The following is a 24,267-nucleotide window of genomic DNA, read 5'->3' on the forward strand; positions in this document are numbered from 1 at the left end:
GAATCCGTTGACCTCATCCGAGGGAAAATGGCAATTTTTCGAGGTGATGAGAGAACTAATCCGTACCTCATTGCGGCGAGCGTCCGATTTGAATGAATAAATGATTAGACGTTTTCCGGATTTAAACAAAGATTAGATTTTCACGGCTCAATGCTCGCGCGGTCCGAGCGATAGGACGGAAGGACACCGCTTGAAGAACCTGGTCAGCAGGGCCGAAAAGCGCATCACTCATCGGTGTTGACATCGTGGCCACCGCGATGACTTTCCTGGCGGATTAAAAACTAAATTAACTTGGGGCCTGGAGGACCGCCGCTGCAGGCCGTTGAAAACTAAATCCCGGAAATGGGCAGATCGGTCGGCTGATCTGAATCTGCCCGGCGGTATGATTATTTTGATGTCAATATTTCTCATGGGGTCATTCCGCAATCGGCGTGGCTGCTGCAAACTTGATACTTAATCGAATTAGCCCATGAAAAATCGAGCGCTAAGAACAATGAGCGGTGCATAATGACCGGATCAGGGCTGCCGGCTGCCGTGCCATCGAGGAGACTGGCGAGTGCCAATAGTGCCACCAAAGAGACCAGAAAGTGCCAAAAATGCCATCGAAGACACCAGCAAGTGCCAAAGTGAAGTTTTGAGGAAATGGACCTTACCGTGCGAGTGGAAAATTTTATTGGAAGAATTCTCCGGTCTCCATAAAATTGTCGATAATAACCCACAAGACTCACAAAAAGTGTTCGGGTGATTGAAGTCTGACTCATTATCTCTTCCCCCAGAACCCCCCTAGGGGGTTCGCAGAATGAACATGTTGAACCAAGGACATCAAGAATAAAGGGTGGCAATTTGCACTCGAAAACAACGAGTACAGCTCTCTCGCGGAATTATTTGGACTTACTGCCGTTTCGCCTGAAACGAGGGCAATTTTTGCACACATTCCTTTCGCAAACCTGATTTTTTTTTAAAAAAAACAAGACGAATTATGCTGTTTTAGCAGAATCATTTGAATTAGATTGATCGACTCTCGGATGAAATCAAATTTTGAAGATGTAGGCTTTACTGAATGCAGGAAACAGGGAGATCAGCCCGCGATCTGTATCCGTCCAGCGGCGCAATTTCGATATGAATATTTCCCGCGCGCGGAGGCGTTTCGCAATCGGCGTGGCTGCGAACTTGATTCTTAATCGAATTAGTCCGTGAAATATCGGGGCGAGCGCTAAGAACAATGAGCGGCGCATAATGAGCGGATCAGGGATCTGAGGCGTGCACGGCGAACGCGCGTCAAGGAGCGTCGGTGACAAATCCACCGATGCGCGACTGCTCGACCGGTCACCGGTCACCGCACCACGCACCGCTCCGGTCGCCGCGCAGCTTCGCGGTGGCGCCTCGGCCCCGCCGGCGCTGGTCACTCCGCACTCCGCTCGTCTATGCACTGCAGAAATGGTATTATGGGAACAGCCCGCCTCTGGAAAAGTCCAAGACTGGACTGGACGCGTCTCGAGAGGGCATGGAAAAGGTGAATGGGTTGCTTGTCTTAGTCACAGCATCAAGTTCTGCGGGCTGATTGTTCCAATTGATAGATAAAGCTATAGACAAAGAAGACATAGAGAGTATGGAGCGACCTTCTTGGCTGAAACGGTTGGTTCTTATAGAAAAAAGGAGGTAAATGATAGGCTTACTATAGGGTCTCTCGGTGGTTGCCGTTAGTTAGTCTATTACCTACCGCCTATGTTCATTGCAACCACCCGCTTCCACAAATAGGATCCCTCCATATCCCTTTGGTCTTCAATGTGGTTCAATAATTTTAACTTCCACCGCCGCGCCGTGCTAATCGCACTTTGTTTGACGCAATGCGTGAAGTATTCCTACACTCTTGTAGGCGCTATGCCTTTCACGCCGACTGCTGCTGAACGCACTGTGTTAGACGCAATGCGTGAAGTATTCATGCAGTCTTGTAGGCGCTATGCGTTACACGGCGACCGCTGCTGACCGCACTGTGTTTGACGATATGCGTGAAGTATCCATGGAGTCTTGTAGGCGCTAATATGTGTTACATGCCGACCGCCGCGCCGAGGCCCTCTCCTTTTCATCTCAAGTCCTCGTCATCATTGCTCTCTGCGCTCCGCCGCTCCAGGCCAAATTGCGTGTTTGGTTCCTCTCTCAACTAGACTAATGAAAGGGTAGCCAACCTTCTGACACAAAAATGTCACTGACTAAATTCAGATTCCAATGTCAGACCAAAACGGCCAAGAATGTTCATAAATGTCAATAAAAGTGGCACGTTCAGTGGCCATACTCTGTCTATGAAGGTATACTCTCCTAGGACTCCTAGGAGGCGATATAATGCGATTGCCAAAATCGAGGCATCGAGGAACCAGGTGGAAATGCAAGCGAGATCGTCTTGCTGAGTAAGCGTTGTGGGTGCTCGTCCGTTCAAAGCTTATCTCGGAGGTAATAAATCCAATAATGCCGCCGCGAATCCACCGGAGCACGGTGATCGGTGGCAGTTCGTGACTCATCGACTCCGGCTAATAACTCACTGTGCGGGACGGTGGCGCTTCGCTCCGGAGACCGGAGGCGACCTTACATACGCGCACGCCGCTGCCGCACCACCGGCCCGGGATTAAGAACCTTTTGAGGTCATCCACTCGCCGAGAAAGGAAACCCGGAGCGATCCCGGCCCATGTCCGAACCCGCTCGGGGACGCTCCGATGTGTGAAAACAATAGTTCTTCTTCTTACTCCGGGCGCGGCGCCACTCATTAAAGAACTTTTCGCGGCAGAACATATCGATAAGTAAATAAAGAAATTAAAAAAAAATAAAAATAAAAAAAAAAAAAAAAAAAAAAAAAAAAAAAAGGATTGAAAGATATCAAACCCGAGAGATTGCACCTCCTTCGAACGGTTGAGGAGAGAGAAGGGATTGAACTCTGGGAAGGGTTCCATTTCAAAAATCTTCTCCATTCTAATAAAATCATTAATAAGACGCTCGATGTACAAGGAAGAGAAGTAAGAAGAGAAAGAAGCGGCCTTGCCCCGGGGGTTGGGATGCGTAGAAGCCAGGGGGCGGACCCCCATGTATTTTATTTTGAGTATTCTGTTGTCCGCATTCTATCAGTATGCGTTCAGCCAAGAAGAATTTAAATACCAATTTCCTTCCAGTTGACACTTTTCACTTCGAGGAGCACAGAATAAGACAGAAGAAAAAAGTCAGCAGATTTCCCCTGCCTCTCTTTGACGGATCCAGCAACTCGGCTTTTGCCCTAGAGATTGATTTTCAGGGAAAAATTTGCTCCTGCTGCAACCGCACGCAAGTGGGGGGCGAGGGGGGGGGGGGTGTTCCGGGCTCGAGCACTCAACCGGTTTCTGAACCCCTGAAGTTTCCCATTTTACTATCAACAACCCTACTCATTCTGAGAGGTATCTCTCTCTCAAAAACTCCCTCCTCGGCTTTAGCAAAGTCGCAACCGAAATTGGGTCAGCGGCCTAAATGAGAAAGAGCCGATGCTGATGATGGTATGATGGTGTTTTTGGGTCTGTCGATGACCATTCCGTTCCAGGGTTCCAAATCCTATATCGGAGATTCTTCCCGAAACCAGAACGAAGAGGCGACGGCGATGGCGGTCCCGTGGCCAATGAGGCCCTCCGCGGCCGCGGATTAAGCGGGCTCATCTCATCATCCGCGTTTTGTTTTTTCCGGCGACCGAGATGCAGCGTGGGACGATGATTGGGTAATTACCGGGAGAGCGGGTTGCGGGGAGGCCTGGAAGATGACTTCGATTTCTTGGGCTGTCAACGCCGAAATCAGCTTCGTGGGAATCTTCCTCCGATTCGCGGACACCGCGCCGCACTGTCATGCTTGGCGAAAACTCCGGATCTGCATCGATCTGCCGCAGCGGTTGCGTGGTTTCTGCTGCCAGGGGTAGTGCTTATCTCGATGATACCGCGGTATTAGCGACAGGTCTCCGGAAGGAATTGCAGCATTTACTGCCTGATTTAAAAACAAACTGTGAGAATTAGATGGTCCAGCGGAGACTGTCCGCTAGGTTCTAAGGGGCAGTCTGAGAAAGAACTACACCTCTTCACGAACATTTCGGTGCATGGTACATTAGGAACGGAACTAACGAAATTTTTCGGCTGCGCTTCATTAGATTTTCAACTTGTTCACAGAATACGAAACACTAAATTTCGGATTTTGCAAGGGTTCAAAGAAAGGTTTTAAATAATGTTTTCCTTTAAAAATTTCAAAAACGCGGGATGAACAAGGTTGCCACAGAATTTTGGGTAAAAAGACATAATTAGAAATAGTTTTCACGCATTTATCGTTCGAATTGTGAAATCCGTTTTTAGAAGCAAATAAAGGTGACTTGATAATATTTCCCTGACATTTTTGTCATTTAGTTTGACATTTCGTCATTTCCTCCGACATTTCCCGGTGTTCCCTGACTGTGGCAACCTTGGATAAAATCGTGGCAAAAATTCTCCAAAAAATTCAAAGCAAGAAATTCAAAAGTTTCCCAGAAATTACGCATTTCAAAAGAAAGAACTGCGCGATGCCCAAAATTCATTGAGTTTTCCCTTCGCACAGGGTTTTGGGAACCCGATCCGGGGGTGTTTTTGCGTGCCACATGTCGGATAATTTATCCCTGACAATTTCATCATTTTCTCTGACATTTTTCGGTATTTTCTGACTGTGGCAACTTTGGATAAAATCATGGCAAAAATTTTCCAAAAAATTCAAAAGTTTCCCAGAAATATCGTACCTATTTCGAAAGAAAAAATTGGGCGATGCCCAAAAGTCCATTGAGTGTTTTCCCTTCGCGCGGGGTTTTGGGAACCCGATCCGGGGGTGTTCTCGCGTGCCAAATGCCGGGGCTCGCGACTCGGACGCCGCGCATACCGTCTGCTATTAATGCCGGCGCGTCCCGGCGTCCCCGCCCGGCGTCACGTCCGAAAAGTTTGGCATTTTCGCTCGTCGACACATTTCCCACCTACCCCGCATGCTTCCGTCGATCAACACATGCGTGACGAGTCCCAGATTTTTTTGGCGCTACCCTACGAGCCTTCGACTCGCGGAAAAGGCCATCGCCCATCGAAACCGGGCCAGGAAAGCGAGAAGCGTTCACAGTGCCCGTGGAGCTACTCCCAATAATAGTGTCCAGGGTTATTTTTCTTCATTTCCAGGTACAAATGCTTCTGGGATTTTCTCTAATTGTTCTCTAGATTCTCTTGAGGAAAGAAAACATTTTTCTTCATTTTCAGGTACAAATGCCTCTGGAATTTTCTCCAATTGTTCTCTAGATTCTCTTGAGGAAAGAAAACATTTTTCTTCATAATCAGGTTCTAATACCTCAGGGATTTTCTCTAATTGCTCTCTAGATTCTCTCGAGGAAAGAAAACTAAGAGAGCAGGATATTACGCGAGCGTTGAGGGGGGAAAAATCAACTTTTTCATTTTTTGACTAATTCTGCAAAGTAGAAACAACACGGACCTCCGATTTAAAGAAATAAAAATCGAAAAATAGCAAGCGTGCATGTGTATATGTGCGAATCTAGGAGTTCTAATGTGCTGAAGGTCATAAATATGTGTGCACTGTGCAATCAAATGTAAAAATCGAGAAAGTTACCAGGACTTGATTACCGTTAAAATTGGTATTCACACCTGAAAAAACCAGTAAAAACACGTACTTTTGGTAAGAGTTATTCGGTCTCGGTAACATTACCATAGTAATTGGTAACAAAACCGAGATGGTAAAGTTACCAACGGACCTTGGTAAAAACGCCGAGATTTTTTTCTGAGTAAGGGAGGGAAAATACAGGAGAAAAAGGGGGATAAATGCATCCTATCGGATTTGCGGTGGAGCAGTCCCACTTGCATAGCAGTCTGGATAAATTGCGTGAGTAAGACTTACAATTAAAAGTATCCATCGGTCGCGTCCGTCGCTGCGGGCAGTGGAGTCCACGGAGCATCGCGTGCCGCTCTGGATTCAATCCGACCATTGTCGTTTTCAAGGCGATCTCAATCCGCGCGGCCCACGACGCTCAATCTTATTTCTCTTGGCTGCCAGGAGAAAGGAGCTCGGTTACCTAGCCTTGCCCCCCCCCCCCCCCCCCCCCCAACGCTCCAGGCCTCTTGAGGAGCACCCGCGACCATCGTTGCATCAATACAACACGTGTGCACAATATAACGGGCTCAACGAGTGTTATTCATTATTCAATTACAACAAAACTCATTAGGTAAGATCTCCGCTGGTTTATCTCCGCCCGCTCAACGCAACGGCCCGAGGTCCGATTCTAATTTGAATTGACTTCCGAAATGAAAAAAAAAAAATCGATTCAGACTGATTCTTCCCCAACTTTATAGAAGGCGGAATGTCCATCAACTCACCAATCGCCGCCAACTACGCTCAACTGGGAACTGCAAGTAGTGCGCCAGTCCCATGGTGTCACGTGACCGAACAGAACATAATGCTCCCGCCTTGTATATCGGCTCCGGACAACTGATAAAATGGACACCGAGTGATACGAGCGCTATCAAAACTGCTGTGATATGGAGACGAAATCCTGGGGCGCCGCGCCGGAGGGCCCGCAAAGTAGGTCGGGGGAATGAGAAAGTGTGAAACCTGTGTTTCAAATCCATAAGAAACAGTTACAGGAGCCTAAAGTTGCGTTCATTTTCCCTGATTTTTTCAACTTCCCTGACATTTCCCAGTAGTACATAAGACTGTGGCTAGTGTCCGCCTGGCTCGAAAGCTCTTGTGGTGCTGATACGTTTTCGGGGCCCCTCCTTTCTGGTGGAGCCGCCCTCCCCCCAAGTTTTCCTTTAGGTTTGTTTTTGAGGTTTTAGGAGCCCCTACAGGCGTCCTGCCGAGGCCCCTTGAGCCGTTTCAGTCCGTGAGCCAGACGATGTTCAGTGACGAAATCGTGAACAAAGGTTTGAGCAAAGGGCCGGATTTAGGGGGTGGCCACATGGGCCGCGGCCCTTGGCGGCAAATTCAGGGGGCGGCAAACTTTGCATTTATTTTATATGTACGTATAAAAAAAATCGAATTCAGAAAAAAAAATTACAAACGAGAAAAGGCGACAAAATCTCTCATTTTCTGAGTAATTTATAATTTTGTCGTTTATCGGTGATACAAGGGACAGCGCCTTCAATAAGTCGAGTTAAGAGAGAAACCAAACACGCAATTTGGCCTTGAGCGGCGCTGCGCAGAGAGCAATGATGACGACGACTTGAGATGAGTAGGACAAGATAGGACAAGCCCTTCTTCGGCGCGGCGGACGGCATTATAACACATAATAGCGCCTACAAGACTGCATGAATACTTCACGCATAGCGTCAAAGACAGTGCAGTCAGCGTGAAACGCATGGCGCCTACAAGACTGCATGAATACTTTACGCATTGCGCCAAACACAGTGCGGTCAAAAGAAGTTAAAATTATTAAACCACATTAAATTTATGTTTGTTCTTCCATAATATTTATTTTCGTTAATTTCTTATAAATGGAAGGACTTTTCTACACAGAGTTAGGCTTATGGAATTTAACTTTCGCGCAAAGTTCCACGAACTTTTCCTAGTAGTATCGACAGGGCTTCCGCAAAAAATGTGTCCAACACGAGTAAACGCGTCTTATGCACCCCTTCCCCTCCGGCACGTTCACTTTATGGTTTTCGTTGATTTTTCAAAACGAGTGAGAAGGGGGCGGCAAAATAAAAGCAGCCCATGAGCGGCAAGTATGTGAATCCGGCCCTGTTTGAGCACTAAATCCGCACTGACACGGAAAATGGTTGTCTGCCACGTAATGACACACGCTACAACGTGGCAGACGACCATTTTCCGTGTCAGTGCGTGTATGGCTATCGATGTAAGTGGTCAAAACTTATGTCCCGAGTTTATCACTGAATATCAACTGGCTCTCGGAATACTTGTCAGAATTTCTGGGGTGCTGAAGCATCCCAGCACCCCTGCCTGGCTAGACCGCCCCTGACTGTGGCAACCCTATTGGCGAAGGGTAGGAGAGTGGTATTGCCAGGATGAACGATAAAATGTCTAAATTGTCTGTACGCGTCGGCGCGTCTAGGGGCTCGATGATTTTGATTAAAAAACCTCCACCCTCAGGCAACCACCCACTGGAGGCAGGAATCAAGCGTATTACGATTCTTCGCTAAATTATGTGCGCTTTGAACTGGAGAACCTTTAGAGGGAGAGTATGGACAACTAGATTTAAGTAGCTCTTAGGGCCCAAAAGGGCGACAACGTGAAAAACGAAAATCACTAGGAAGGTGCCGCTGCCAACCTATGCATTTGAAAGATTAATCAATACGGCCGACAGCGCATTGTAAACGAGCGTTTTTCAAGGATGAAGACTCTGAAACCGAGAAAATGTCAAGTCAAACCGAAATCAAAGTCTTCGGAGTTTAGATCGGTACCACTGGAAAATTCGAGTTCACAGGTTGGCTGCCTCTTCGGGCCCCAAGAGCTACATGACCTGATCATACCTAGAGTCCTTTTATTCTGAGAGTCACAAACGGGAATAAAGATTACAGAAATTGAACGTTTTTTGTAATCTTAGATCGGCCCATTTTCAAATTCCTTTCTCCGTTCCTTCTCTCATTCCGTTTGTTCCTTGCCGAACCCGTAATTCCATGGTCCATTCCAGCTTATTATCTTTGCAATCGGTGAAAATGTAATCTTTATTCCCGTTTGTGACACTGTGAAGGCCTAAAATACGGGAACCAGTCAGAAATGGATTCACATTGACTTGACTCTCAGTATGAAGGGACTCTAATCAAACCTAACCTCCAAATTTTCGAGTTGTCCATGCTCTCCCTGTAAAGGTACTCTACTTTGAACTCGTTGACGATCGCGCACTAATTGAGGCCCCCTCCGCGAATGGACCCCAGGACCAGACACTCCGGCAAAGGTCAACAAGACAGTCATTAATTCCACCTGAGCAACGGTTCACCTCACTCACCGGCTTCTCGCCGATATATTATCTACAAATCGGTAACCGGGGACACAATTTTTTTCCTCTCTCTCTCTCGCTTACTGTCTCTCTCTTGAAATGGGCGGGAGAAGGCTCCAAAGACAAAAGACGACGCCCCCCCCCTCCCCCCAATTCACCGGAGTGGAGGACGAGGGGGGCGGCGGCTACAGCCACTTTCCCACAGCCCGGCTCCGTGCAGCAGCGGCCAGGAATCCCACTCCGCATTCCGACTGCGGCGGTGGAATTTTTTTCGTCCGAGAGGAATGGGAAAAAAAAGAAGAAAATCGGTGACTAACAATCGGAGTGGAGATTACGGTTGACAAGAAAACGAAGGGATAAAGCCGCGATTGTGACTGCGCCGACGCGGCGGCGGCGCGGCGAGGCTGCCCGGCCGTGCGCATGTAAAAGTGGGATAATAATTAAATTGTCTTATTAGCGCCTGCGACTTCAGATTATATGAGGTCCGCAGGAAGGGGGGTAAACGCTAAAGGTCGAGGGGGGAGGGGGGGCAGACTTCGATACGGTGACGCGCGCACGCACTTCTTCTCGAGTTTCTCAACCTCCATTGTGGGAATTTTAAATGGATGGCCGGAGAAATTAAGACGGACGCAATACAGAAACCAACATGGGCGGGTACGAAAAAAAGCGCAACGCTCAAATAAAACGAAGAAAGTGCGTTCAAAGTTCGGCGGATTACATACATACCAGTAAAATTACGTGCTTTAATTTTCCGACGACCAGTAATTAAGCGTCCCATGCGTCATTTGCATGCGTCAGGAATTTGCGATTTAAATGATACTTTCTGCGTAAAATTTTGCGAGGAACACGATGATGCCACTGGTTTTCTCTGAGCGAAATCCGAAACTAAAAAAAGCTCTAAAAGTTGAGGCTGGGACGAGATATCCCATGCCACATTAAACTGAGCAATTTAATTTTTCTACAAGAGAACGTCTGTGCGGATTTTGGTGAACATTTTGAGGAACTTGCCGCGTACTATGTAGAAAATCACCGAAAATTGCACAACTAGCCGCACACCCGTTTTTGCGTAAAAATTAAATTTCCCTATTTAATGTGGCAACACCTAATGTGGCTTGGTTTCTTCCTGCTTGACGCGGTCCAAATCTGAGAGTGTTCTTTTGCAAGTTTCTCACCATGCGGCTATCACAGAGAAACTCTAGATTGTGCTCTTACGTCTACACTGGAAAAAAAAACACATTTGATCTAGAGTCCAGACTCTTAAAAACACCGACAAGAAAAATTACTCATGATTCAATCAGAATCTAGCTTAAATCAGGAACCAAACCTCTTAATTCAAGCGGATTTCGTTTTGATTCAAGCAAATATCCGATTGAATCAAGAGTATTTTTTCTTGTCAATGTTTTCACGAGTCTGGACTCTAGATTCAAGGTGTTTTTTTTTCCAGTGTAGGTACATTGACACGCAAATACAGGCAACAGCGGAAAAGAGACATGAAACGCAGAAGACAAAAAGTTCAATCAACATCATAAAGCAGAGACGACGTCAGAGAGACGAGAGAAGACACAACCAATAAAAATATATTAATAATAACTCTATCTTTAAAAATAGAAGCCCGGCGAGCAGGGAGTAAAAAACTATAAAACAGCGATAAGTGGAGATAAAAAAAAATGGGGGGAGGGAGACGAAACAAAGAGGGAGAGACGAGCAGAGACGATGATTTAGCTGCGGCCTACCTGAGATCATTTAAGTTCAGGCGGTGTTAAAAGAGAAAAACCCAACCATCAGGAAACACATGAACTCACCTGAAACAGAAAGATATCCAAAACGTTTAGTGTCAAGAATTCCATTGAGCGAGCCCGCTCTGAGCCAAAATAACGCAAGAATAAAAAAAATAAAAAAAAGGAGGGGGGTAGGAGGAAAACACAGCGCTTTGATTTGGATTGAATCTCCGGCTTGAACTTTCGATAAACCGATTAGCCGAAACGGTCAGTTTTCGAAAGGGTTCTACAGTTTTGAATTTTACAGGGTTGCCGCAAAATTTGGAAAATTATATTCCCTGATCATTCTTTGATTTTCCGTGACACATTTTGGTGATATTACCTGACAATTGAAGATATGACAGTTGGTTAAGACGACATAATTAGAGATAGTTTTCAGGCAAAATTTGTTGTTCGAAACTTCAACCCCATTCTATAAAACAAATGATTTAACATATTTTACCTGACATTTCCCGGTTTTCCCTGACTTTTTAAAATTCCCTGACATTTCCCCGTTTTCCCTAACTGTGGCAACCCTGATTTGAGTAACATTGAACAAATTGACGACAGGGGAAAAATGACGATATATTTGGGAACCGAATTTGATTCGTTTGCAGTATTCTCCGTCATACAGTATTTTTGGAAGAAAATGGACCCCAAAAAAAAAGAGGTAAGGTATTGTTAGAGGTCATTATGGATCGAGCATGATGATGGAAGTCATCTCGGGCATACGTTATTTTCATAGGCATCCGGAAACCTGGCCTAAATCCCTCAAAATGAAGATATCCATGCGCCTACCCTTACAGCGCCCCTTTTAGGGATGCGTGAAAAATGTACGCCAAAAGGCGCTGATTATGCTGCGGGACAACAGCATTAGAAGAGCTGCATACACTCAAGGTAGACCAGAATCAAACCTTGCAACGTATTAAGCTCCACCTTTCAAAACGCTGCTTTTTGACTAATCGGGCCGACCGAGAACAGAAAAAAGGAAAGAATAAAGTTGTACGCTAGTGCAAGAGTTCCTCAGCTTTCACGCAAAAAACACTCAGGTCCAATTTAATAGTTGATAAATATCTCGTAAAAAACTTATGTGCTGTTATAGAAATAAGAAATATTCGTAGACTGTGTCATACAAGTTCTTTCGATCGATTTAATCACTATGAAAAAAAGCTTACTATCTAAGCTTAATATCAAGTTTCGACCAAAAAAAGCTGCGAAATAAAATAATTTGGAAAATCCAACATTCGGATTTTGGAAAAGCGAGTTTCGTGACGCTCGTCTTTTTGTTGTGTGGTCTGATGCATGGGCTTGGGCACGCTTTCGTGTTTCCAAAAAGTTCAACGTAATTTTGGTTTTGACTATTTACGAAAAGCGCGCTTGTTTCACAAAATTTTGCGCTTGAAAACGTGATGTTCTCCCCATTTTAATATACACAGGTCTTGTTGAAAGGTGATCTCTGAGTAAACTGTTCTTTCATCTAAAATCTACGACGATGTCATCCTCAAGCAGAGCTCAAAGGCAAGAAACTCAACGATGCGACGCGACGTTAAAAGAAGGTTGGATCGTGTAAATCTTGCATTGCATGCTAATCACGTTGATCAGTGGCTAAATTAAAGGCAGATTGGCAGCCGCTATAAGAACTGAGGTACAAAATGGGGGAGCGCAGGGAGCGCGGATTGAACTGGTTAGATTAGGCGAACAATTAGAGGAATTGGATAAGCGGAGGAAAAAAATAAGTTGCTCTACAGAAGGAGAGAGAGAGGAGAACAAATAGTTAGAGAGGAGAAAAAAATAAACCTCGGTGTAACTTGACGGACTGGAATAATGAGGATGGAAACATAACGATTATTAGCCTCTGTTACGTTTCGCAAATCGTGCCGCCCGCCGAGCCAGCACCTCAAGAACCGATGCTTCGACACCTACGTTTAACTTCATTAACGCGAGGGCAGTTTTCATGACCGCTGCTTAATCGTCCCTCAACTTAAGGGATGGGGTAACGAAAAATAAAATTATGTAGCCTTTACTGTGTGATAAGAGGCAGTTTAAATAAACTTGCAACGAACAGAAAAAAAGAAAAAAAAAGGGCCCAAAAAGACCCAATTTATTCGATTTGAAGAAAGACTGATCGGGAAATCTCAGTGCGATGTAGTTAAAGTTTATTGTTGTAGAGGTAAGCTCCGAAAATTATTAAAAAATCATTGATTAATGGGGAACTTGCATGCACATGTCTTATTGCTTCATCTGGAAGTGCTTATAGAACTGACATTGAGTTCACAGTATTTTTAAAACTTTTTTCTGATACAGGAAATAGTATAAAAATAGATTTAAAAGTGAGAAAATGCACCGCCTAGTGACATCGCATCTGGCGGCATTTCCCATTTAAACACACGTACTTTGGCAGATTAGATCATTTTGTCATTCTTCTCCTATAATAGTTCAATTCGTGAACCAAGGGCATTCTCATGTTCGTTCACTCAGTTTCTACTTACGCGATCATCTTTCTGACACCTGCAAATTCTCCATGGTATTATAAACGAAATTCGCTTTGAATGGGCCATCGATTCCTTACTCTGACTTGGCTGTCAAAATGTTCTCGAGGAAACCCTCAGAAGACACCAAACGGCCATTAATATACTCGGCAGTTATTCCTATCATCGAAGATAACGACGGCCCAGTAACCTATTGTTGTGGTCTTTATGGCTGACGCAAAAATGCAATGACTGGAGGAATTCGGCAGTACTAAAAATGCAACAGACGTAATGTCCAACCGTAAAAACATTCGCGGCCGCGGTACGATCACCTAACGCGCGCTCCGGAAGACAACAATAGCTTTATGCCCGATCTCATTTGCATGATGCATGTTTGAAGCACCGATTGGAGGATTGTTAGACGGAATAAGCCCTCGGCTTTGCAAAATTACCCCTTTTCAACAGTTTAAACTTGCACAAAGAGAGTGCTTCAAGTCTAATAACCGGGCGGCTGGCGCCACTCAACAAAATGGAACTGCGCGAGGACAACCTGTAGAGTCTGTTATGCAACTTACTTTTCCGAGAGTGTAACATGTAAGCTACTTGTGGGGGCCCATCTCTGGCTTGCGTAACGCCACATGGGTGCATATTCTATAAAGTCGAGTAGTGGGACAGGGGGGATGGAATTCTATTTTCCTTCTACTCCGAAAAAAATTTATTTTCTTTTCTTTTTCGGAAGATAATTATCTTCTGAAAAGGTGGAAAGTAAGATAATACATAACTGAATTGAAAATGCGCAACATGATTAATTAATTGTCGTCTACATTTGGCTATCAGGAACGAACATTTCTGGCTAATTTTAGAAACAAAAATTTTAAGTAACCCATTTTTAGTTTTCTTTCGCAGATAGGGGTTTCTGTGTATGAGCCGGATATTGTAATTTCCTGCTAGGAAATGTTGTGACCGGCTCTTGTTTTCAAGATGTTCTGAAGACAAATTCAGACCCTCCACTCTTGGAGTCAGGTTGAAACCTTTACTGATGGGAGTGATGGGGATACAACACTTCTTCAAGAGCAATTTTACAAAGCTACCTTTTTATTGGCTATTGACAACATTTGGTTAGCCAGACGAATTGTTTGACAGGTTGGAACAGAGACAAGAGACCCTCCACTAGTATCTTGGCCATTGTGGAAGCTTTTACTTTCGGGACTTCAGCATTCTACTGTTGACTTACCTACATGGTTGATGTTAAACAACGTGTTGGCAGTTTCGTTTTGCAAACAAGTCGAAAATGGCCGAAGTTTGCGAGACTTGTTTGGCTCATGACGTCACCCGAAGCTCATCATCGACCATGTAGGTAGGTCAACAGCCGAAATTGAGGTGATGACTGTTGCTCCCTAATAATTGTCCATAAGGAACTGTTGAATCCCCGAAAGTAAAATCTTCCACCTGTCGTTAGGAGGCCAGTGGAGGGTCTCTTGTCTCTGGGTTGGAACAACAGCCTGCTCTAATAGCCAACAATGAGGTAGGTCAACTGTTGAATGTTGCAGTCCAGAAAGTAAAAGCTTCTACCATTGCCGAGATACCAGTATAGAAAGAGGGTCTCTCTTTGTTCAGGATGTGTTTTCCTTGCCCAAGAGCGGACTGGACAACCGAAGTTCGGCCCATTGATAAGCGCAGAGAAAGGTAATTAAAAACTAGCGACACGGCCGGCGCTACTGCAACTTGGAGAGAATAGCGGCGACAATACCAGGTTGCGAAACGTGGCCGGGTGACGGCCGCCAAAACAAAAACCGAAAAGAGGACGCGAACCAAAAGACTCGAGTGGCCAACTTGGCGCTGTCAAAACTGCCCGGTGCGGCGGCCCTCTCCGAAACAAAAAGAAACTCTCACGTGTTGCGGTCTTTAGTTTAGACTCTCTCTCTATGAGAAAAATAGATGAAAATGAAACAAGTTGGACCATAAGCCTATTATGTTGGAGATCTAAAATTGCATCAGAACCGACTATTGTAGCATGGTGGATGAGGCGAGTGAGTCTTTTCGAAATAGAAAAATTTCAAAGCGATTGAAAATACGCGACGAGGAAACGTGTTAAATAAAAGCTCTTCATGTTACGTCAATTATTTGAGCTGAGTATTTAGCGCCAGGAATTCCGTTCGAACCTAGGAATATCAGACGAGGAAACGGGTAAAAATACTTGATAGAAGCTAGCAATGAAAAAAGCAGGATGTTTCAAGTTTCGCATGATCTGGTAAAACCATTGGTTTCAACCCTTCAATCGGTGTAACATTGGGCCAGCTGGTACAACATTGGGCCACTTGGGGAAATCATGAGGCACTACCAACTGTTGGTCAAAATTGTAACAAGAGGATACAGGGCTTCCAACAACAAGAAGAAGTTGGCCAAACTTCCAAGGAAGAAGAAGAAACAGGCATTTGAAGTGATTTCCCCAGGTGGCCCAATGTTGTACTGGCTGGCCCAAGTGGCCCTATGTGATTACACCGATTGACTGAACCAACATTTTTAGACTTCCATTTCCTTATAGTGATGATTCGACAAGAATTGAAAATTTCGATCGCCTTAGTCAACAAAAGTTAGATGCGAGGGCGAGACAAGGTGACAAGGTTTTAGGGACGTCAATAATTATTCACCTTTCCATGACTGTTGAAGACTATCCAAATAAAAGTTGTAACTTTTCGGCGACTTTTCAAAAGCATTTACATGAGCATCTTCTTCGATTAAGGAGTTTCAATTGTTGTCTCCATAGAGAGTAAAAGTAGTTGAACATAACCATGAAAGTTTTTTGGCTAGTGGAAAAAGTTACAATACCCAGAGGCAAAATTTCCTCTCTTTCCATTCTACCAACTTTTCTAAGAACTTGTCACTTTCGATAACGAGTATCAGGAGTTCCAAATTAATTTGACGCGCGGCTGCGTGTTACTAGTTTGCATTAAATTATTTAAAATTATTAAAATTGAGTTTGATATCCTACGGCCCAAAACGACGTATTATATTCCAGAATGTGCAGAGGAAAAAGTCTTCTCAACTGGACTTGTTTTTCTTCTTCTTTTTTTAAACAAAGCTTAAATTAATTTCATAGAATTTCATACTTCGAGGGCCCAGATAAACATGAGTTGAGAATCCAAGGATTTTCGCGCAGATGATTTTGCGAATTCTGCTCTGAATTACTGACGTTACTCACTGCGTAGGATTGTATATAAAAAATTATGATGATACGACTTACGAATGTGCTAATGATGCAGAGAATGACTAGAGTAAACGTCGGTAATGTCAAGGTCAGTTTAGAAACGGCTGAGGTACTATGACAGCGCCTGAGTACACCATGCGCGGTAACACGATCTGACATCAAATATTCTGAGACACCCCCCCCCCCCCCCCATTATTCCTTGCAACCATACAAGGAAGAAACTGAAAGTAAAAAATTCTGGAAATCCAATGACCCACCTGCTGATTTTAAATTTGAAATTCCATGGTGGCGACTGATCACTGAACTCAACTTAAAATTCGTCTGCGGGGTGATTGTTGAAATCCATAAACAGAGCTACAGACAGAGAAGATAGAAGAGATATGAGGGGATCCAATGGGTGGAAACGGGTGGTTGCAATGGACAAAGGAGGTAGGTAATAGACTAACTGACGGCAACCCACAAGCGAACTTTCAGTTAGTCCATCATTTTCTCCCTTCGTCTATAGGAACCAACCAGTTCAACCCATGGGATCGTTTTACATTCCCTAGGTCTTATTTGTCCATAGCTTTGTCTATAAATTTCAACAATCAGCCCGTTGGAGAACGAAAATTCGTAGTTTCCCGCACAAACGAACGTAACTGCATTCCAATATTGCCAAATTTCCCATCGTAAATTGCATATTATCAGGCGAATCTTGGACATTTCTAGCTGAAAAGTTCACTGATTTTACTTCTGATCTCATGCAAAAATCAGAAAAATTTTGGACAAAAATTGCGCAGATTTCATAATTTGAATTGTTTGGGTCAATTTTGCAACCTTGGAATGGAGTTACGTTCTTTCATTCGGGAAAGGACGAATTGTCACCTGATGCTTGCTACCCCTCCATCAGTAAAACTGGGCATCCGAATACAAGAAAATTGCGATAAAAACGTACCGGTGTCGGAGGAATTCACCATGAACCCAAGGAACCGATGGCGATGGTCCGGCGATCGATTTCGGCCGCGGAGTGTCCGCTTGTCCGGTGGCCGAGAAACAATGAGGGGGAGGGGTACGGTGCGCGTACAATGGGGCCTTAAAAACGAAAACCCAGGCGCCGGGCCCCTGTTACGAATGCACCACGTTCTTGACACACTTGATTGATATCGTACCGGTGCGCTGTTACAGCTGTTTATAGTTACACTGGCCGCGGCACTAAATCGAACGCAGACTCATGGTCCATCGTTGCCTGACCGCTGCCCGATGCCGGCTAGTATACTGTCGTGCCAAGGAAAAACGCCGCATGAACATTCGAGAGGTGTCAAATTTCCCTCGAGAAAACGTTTGTCTTTTTTAGGAAAGTTACGAACATTTTTCGTTGAAATTTTCAGGAACTTTAGGTGAAATTGCGAACAAAATTACCTGGACAATTACAAGGAAAATATTCATAAGTTTACCAGAAAATTCAGGTTTTATTGAAGTAAATTTGGCAACTCTCGAATGGTCATACGGCGTTTTTCCTTAGTACGGCAGTATACTGCTGTGCGAAGGCCTTTTCAGCCTTCAGACGTTGCTAAAATTCCTTTTGGTATAACAAGAATTTCCTAGTAAACTTATGAATATTTTCCTTCCAATTTTTTGGATAAGTTGATTCGCAATTTCACCGATAGTTCCTGAAAATTTCGAGGAAAAATATTCATCACTTCTCTCAAGAATAAACATATTATCGAAGAAAATCTGGCAACTCTCGAAGGTTCATACGGCGTTCTTCCTTAGCAAGGGCAGATTAAGTCTCGATGCAGGGATCTCTGGGATAGAGCATCTTGAGTACTTAATCACATCGACGTAGTTCAATGAAACCGCCGAAAAACGGATATTGTAGTCCTCGCCAAAGATATTCACGCACTTTCATTGAGTTCAAGGGATGAGACTTCCACTGAAGTTCCGTGCGAGAGCGACTCGAGAATGAGTGAGAAAGACGATTTTGTTAAATTATAAAGAGACCGTCTACTCAGGGATACGACATCAATGACATACGTCACCCTGAGACTATTCAGGATGATCTGGACGTTCAACCACGCAAAAAGAAGAGTGCGCTTGGTATGCATGGAGAATCTCTGTTCGGATGCAAAGTGGCATCCAGGCCCGCCTGGGCTGAATGGGGTTCGATGCCACTATCAAGTCACTGTTACTATCACTATTACGTTATCGCCAATGTTGCGAGTCCGCGGGGGAGGGGAGGGAAAGAGGGGGGCGCTGTCCCCTGTCAGCTGTCAATCATTCTTTCAATTCCGCCGCGACATTGAGACCCGGCTGGAGCAGGAGTCTGCCGCGTCCAGAACAGAGGAGTTCACGGGATGATATCTTACACGTCGGGCAGAGGCCTTTCAAACCAAGGATACATCACAGAGGGAACAATTCCGAATGATTAATCTCCGCTCAAGAATGTCGTAAAAAAGATTCTGGTTTGTTCTCCTTTTTTTCCTTGAATATAATAAGAGGGCGGAACGCTTAGATACCGCGATCAATGATCGATACGATGGGTTTCTTTTAATCAAACGACCTTGTGGCCGAAAATTTTTGTTACCGAAGAAAAACAAATCCATAATAGATCACCGTCTTAGACTTCTTCTGATTCGGCTGCTAAAAATTAGCCAAAAGAAATTAGGATACCGAAGAGACAAAGAGAATGAGGGCCTCCATCAGAACCGTATTAAAGAACGGAGATTTTGGTATCTTTCACAAAATGTTTTGGAGTCACAAAGTCGCGCTAACTGATGATTACTTTGTGGAAGTAACATATTTCCGCGATCGAATCGAATCGGTCCGAGAATAGAGCGGTGACGGCTCTCAGTAAAGTCACTCGCAACCTATGAAGCTAGAACTGGGGAAAGAAAAGATGAGACAAAAGTCGCATCCAAAAATTGCACCATTCAACAGAAATGTACTGGTATCAATGGGCCATCCGATGTTTAATGCATTCAGGCTGATGTGACTTTTGTCTTATCTTTTTCTTTCCAAGTTCTACTTTCGGTGGGAACCAAAACTGGCCAGGCATGAGGATGCAACAAGACGTGCGTAAAGGTAGTAGATTGCATACCTCATTTTTTGAAGGCAACTGTTCTTAAGTCACGCCCGCGGTCACCTCACGCTGCTATTTCAACGTCCGCGTATTAGTTTTTAGCTGATGCTACTGCTTCTTGGCTTTCCGGATTAAAACACCTCTTTTCCATCAACAAATAAGGGTCCAGAAAGTAGTGCGCTGTTCAACACATAAGTGAGACCGAAGAGGAATAGCAATCACAAAAAAGGTAGCTTAATATCTGAAACTGCAGTTTCCTCGCGTAAGAAGGGATTTCTTACGGAAGAAGGATTCACCCGCCTCGAGTCATCTTGACGGGACAGTGGATGAGATCGTGGAGGGGTGGTTATAATTAATCGACGGACGGAATACGCAGAATGAAAAGTAGGTGACCGCTGAGCAATTTTAAAATGAGTCACATACAGAGGGTGGGGGGTGGGAAGGGGGGATTGATTGCCACCGAGAACTTGGGATCCTGGGCAGCCACTGCGATAAGCTGAAGACGCGGTAGGTACATACGGGGCAGGTCGTTCCCAGAGAGTACTACAGCATTGCCACATCGGCTGGTCTTTAAAGAGATGTTCATCGACGTCAAACGTAGTTAATATTAAACTTCGGATAGAGATGCGTCAAAAACAAATTTTTTCATGAAAACCCGAGGATCATCATCAGAGGTGGACTTGGGTCAAAAGACGGAAAGAGACCCCCCACCCCCCCTGGGGGGGGGGGGGCGGTGAAAAGGGGAGAGTGAAAAGATAGAGCTGGAGTCGGGAGAATATTGCCATCTCTGTGCCGCTCTCTGATTGGTTCATCAGTTTTAGACTATCATGGAGCTCCAAAGTTGGCCCTATGTAAACAAATCCGACCTAGAGGAACACGTATTAATAGCTGAGAAATGAATGATAATCACACTCAAAGGTTGATTTTCGGCAAAAATATCAATTAAAGTTCGATCCGAACACAATTCAGAAGTTGATTAATAAAAAATATCCATCACGTCCAAAATCACGTCTTGAACTTTGTTGCCGTCCTGTTGGTTTACATTGAGCCAGACCAGGACCGGAGGGTCTGGGGTTTGTTTACGTTGGGCCAACTTTGGGGCTTCATGATATCCCACCAAACAGAGAGCGGCACACGTAGTAAAAGGGATTGAGATGGCAATACTCAGCCATGGCATCGATGAGCTTTTGGAGACTTTAATAGCGAGGAGCTTTAGATTGGGTACATCTCCGGTTGGCACTAGAGTCCCTTTATACTGAGAGTCAAGACAACACCCCCTCATGGAGTCACACACGGGAATGAAGATTACAGAAATTTAACGTTTTTTGTATCAGTAATCTTTGATCGGCCCATTCTCAAATTCCTTTCTCCGTTCCTTCTCTCATTCCGTTTGTTCCCTGCCGAATCCGTAATTCCCTGGTCCATTCCAGATTATAATCTTTGCAATCGGTGAAAACGTAATCTTTATTCCCGTTTGTGACACTGTGAAGTCCTAAAATACGGGAACCAATCAGAAATGGATTCACATTGTCTTGACTCTCAGTATAAAGGGACTCTAGTTGGCACTTCCGGTTGCGGTCTCAATAAGGCGGCAAACTCAGCGTTTTTCCACGGGCGGGAGCGCAGAATCGGCATCAGGGCGCCGGAAAACGCCCCGGGGCGGCTTGGAGCGAGATGTGGTCGCCAGGGGCCCGGCCGGCCCACTCTGTGTCGAGCACGATGCGAAAAAAGTCGCCCATAAATTAAAAAGCCCCGTTCCATCGCGCCCGAGCTCAAGCCCAGCTTCGCCAACACACCATGATCGGCCGGCTCGGAAAGTCAAGCTTCGGAAGAGCATCAACATCTTGGGAGCATGACTCGAACCATCATGTTGTGTCACACATTTCTTGTGTTTCTTCTCCAATACTTCAGATGAATTATTTCGGTCATTAATAACAGGGCAGATTCTCATTTTTGGCACAGGAAAATATTGCACCTACGTAACATTATATGAGGCATCAGTGTCTCGACTGCACTTCCGCCCGGGGTTGCACGAGTGAAATTGAATCGGGACGCGCGAAAACCGCTAATGTCCATTTTTCCAGTCATAAGTTTTTTTGAGTTCATAATACTATTAAATAGATGATACAACCATAGAAGTGGTGAGGGGCTCGTTTTGGGAATAAGGAAAGCCGGAGACGAGTTTTAACGCCGCTTTCGTGGTTGCAACCAACTCCGAAAAAAGTTATGAACTCCATAGAACTTAAAACTGGAAAAATGGACAATCACTATTGTCCATTTTTCCATTTTTTTTTTCCATGTGTCCAGTTTTCGCAGGTCCTGATTAAATAGAAAATATGAAAGATAGGAAATTTCACGAATGATAGTGAAGCGGCAAAATATATAAAACATATTTTCAGGGGCTGGATATGTAACGCGCACTATCGAAACAGGGTTGCGAACTTAATCCAATTTCTATATTTTCTGACCACTATTATTGAAATTCTCGGACTTTTACCGGACTTATTACGAAGCAAAATAAATCGGCCGTTTCGCCGCGATGGTAATTAAAAGCACAAAGGTTACAATTGAAGACACTTGCTTTTCAGAAAACGCGCTAGACCGAAATGCGTAATACAACTATTTAAACTCCTGAGCCGCTGAAATTGCGTCCGTCAAGTTGAAGACGAACTTGATTAGTCACTCTCGTATTCACTTATTCAGAAGTTAGCTCGAGAGCGGTGTTAAATTCTAAATTTTGCTACTTACATCAATGTCAATATCAAAATATTATACCGCGGGGAGAATCGAGTGAAAGTTCCGCCTTGATGGTCAAACCAAAAAGCATGAACTGTATTTTTGAATTTAATTTCGAAAAAATATTTTTTCAACATGTTTTCAATATTTTTCACGACGTTCTGAAATTTCTTGGAATATTTCACATGAAATTTCAAGGTTTTAATTTCCATGATAAATTGCAACCCTGCTTCTGCCACACATGACGACACCGAAGAAGTAAAATCTAAGAGTGTTTCAAGACGGTAACGCGGCACTTGGCACTGAATGCGGACGTTTGATTTGTCGGTTACGCGAAGAGCGAAATTACCACTGTAAAAACAGTATCAAATGAGCTTGTCACAACTCCTTGATATGTTTATGGTGAAACAAAAAGGATTAAATATTATCTAGGTCACGTTCGTCTCATACATGTCATGTCACAGAAACGCATGATCACTAAACAGTATGTGAAACTAAATGATCTAGAGACGAGGACCGCTACTACGTTGCATTCCTGCAGTCTGGGTCTTCTTTGAGAGGGAATAATTATCGTTATCTACAAATTATGGAAGAAACTGATCCATAACGTGTAGCAGTGTCAGAACCGAGTGATGAAGGCGACATCAAATTCGTGAAGATTTATTGAAACTTTTTATCGAAAATTAGGAAAACTGATGTCATTCATTGACGCGAAGTGTAAGAGGAGATTTCATGAGGTAAACCTCCCTCTTACCCATTACACTTGTTAGGAGCATCCGTTTCCTCAGTTTTCCATAACAATTTTCGATAAATTTCCACAAATTTATAGTCTCACGACTCAATATCAGTGCTGCTCAACATTAGGGATCACCTGTTTACGTATATTGGTAGATACGTAAAATCCCCTAAATCCGCCTATGAGATCACTGACGTCGACTTTAACTTATAATCGAAGACTTTATAAACTACGACGTCACTACTCAGCTCAGTGACGCAGCAAGGAATTCTTGGGGGGGGGGGGGGGGGGTCGTCCCCATTCAAAAAAGTGACGGTTTTACATTATTTTGTGTACGCCCCTGTTAATATTTAATGTCTGCCTTCCAGAAGTGAAAAAAGGCACAATTTAACGTGGCTAAGGGGGGGGGGGGGGTGTTAAGGAGGTCTGTACCCCTCCCCCCATCCACGCCACTGGCTCAGCTCGTTCTTCTCGAATCGATTATCGATTAAACCGAAATCTTCCAATGCCTCGATTGGGATACATCGATGGGTATCTAGTAATCGTCGGCTGTCAGGAGCGATAATCCGAAACAGTCGATTGCGACCTCTCTAATTGGCAAGGTCAGGGGTCGGCGACTGATTGTGAGTCAGCGCCATCGGCCGGCGAGGAGGAAGCAATTGGATACTGATGTCCATGTCTCATCCTTCGCGGTTACCTCGCGCTGCGACCGCTGCCCGCGACTCGACGTGCGGGACACAACCCGCCACACAACGCGCCCGACAATCTGGTCACCGTTGGGTCTTCGGCTCCGGGGTCCAACGTTTGAAACAGTTGCCATCCGGCTAATTGCGCGAGTAATTAGCGTATAATCGGACGGCTACGTTGCGCGAGCGACGTTCAAAATGCGTCCCGCACGGACAGGACTGACGGCGAAAGGGACCAGGGCCGGATTTACTTACTTGCCGCCTGTATTTTGCCGCCCCCTTCTCATTCGTTTTGAAACATCAGTAAAAACCATCAAGGGAACGTGCCGGAGGGAAAGAGGCGTATAGGACGCGTTTACTCGTGTTGGTCACAGTTTTTGCGAAAGCCCTGTCAACACTACTAGCAAAAGTTCACGGAGCTTTGCGCGAAAGTTAAGTTCCGTAAACCTATCTCTGTATGGACAAGGCCCTCCTTTTAAAAGAGATGAACGAAAAAATTATGAAAGAACAAATATAAATGTGGTTTAATAATTTTAACTTCCGCCGCCGCGCCGCCCGCACTGTGTTTGACGCAATGCGTGAAGTATTCATGCAGTCTTGTAGGCGCTATGCGTTTCACGCTGCCCGCTGCTGGCCGCAGCGACCGCACTGTCTTT

General features: G+C 44.7%; 1 protein-coding gene across 5 annotated transcripts in view; it reads right to left on the reverse strand.

Annotated features, from left to right (window-relative positions):
• The window catches only part of sd (TEA domain transcription factor 1 homolog scalloped), a 182,268-nt gene that overhangs the window by 106,631 nt on the left and 51,370 nt on the right, over window positions 1–24,267 (reverse strand). For 2 of the 5 annotated variants that reach the window (XM_072298400.1, XM_019052297.2), the window contains exon 2: window positions 10,696–10,764. The exons of 2 other annotated variants lie outside the window; for them this stretch is intronic. In XM_072298400.1, the coding sequence (XP_072154501.1) occupies window positions 10,696–10,705 (10 nt within the window). In that variant the 5' untranslated portion in view covers window positions 10,706–10,764. Of the gene's footprint in view, window positions 1–10,695; window positions 10,765–17,329; window positions 17,367–24,267 lie in introns of those variants that run through there. One more of the 5 variants, XM_072298399.1, reaches the window with a different exon arrangement.

Source organism: Bemisia tabaci, chromosome 3, assembly GCF_918797505.1.
Source record: "Bemisia tabaci chromosome 3, PGI_BMITA_v3".
NCBI classification, from domain to species: domain Eukaryota; kingdom Metazoa; phylum Arthropoda; class Insecta; order Hemiptera; family Aleyrodidae; genus Bemisia; species Bemisia tabaci.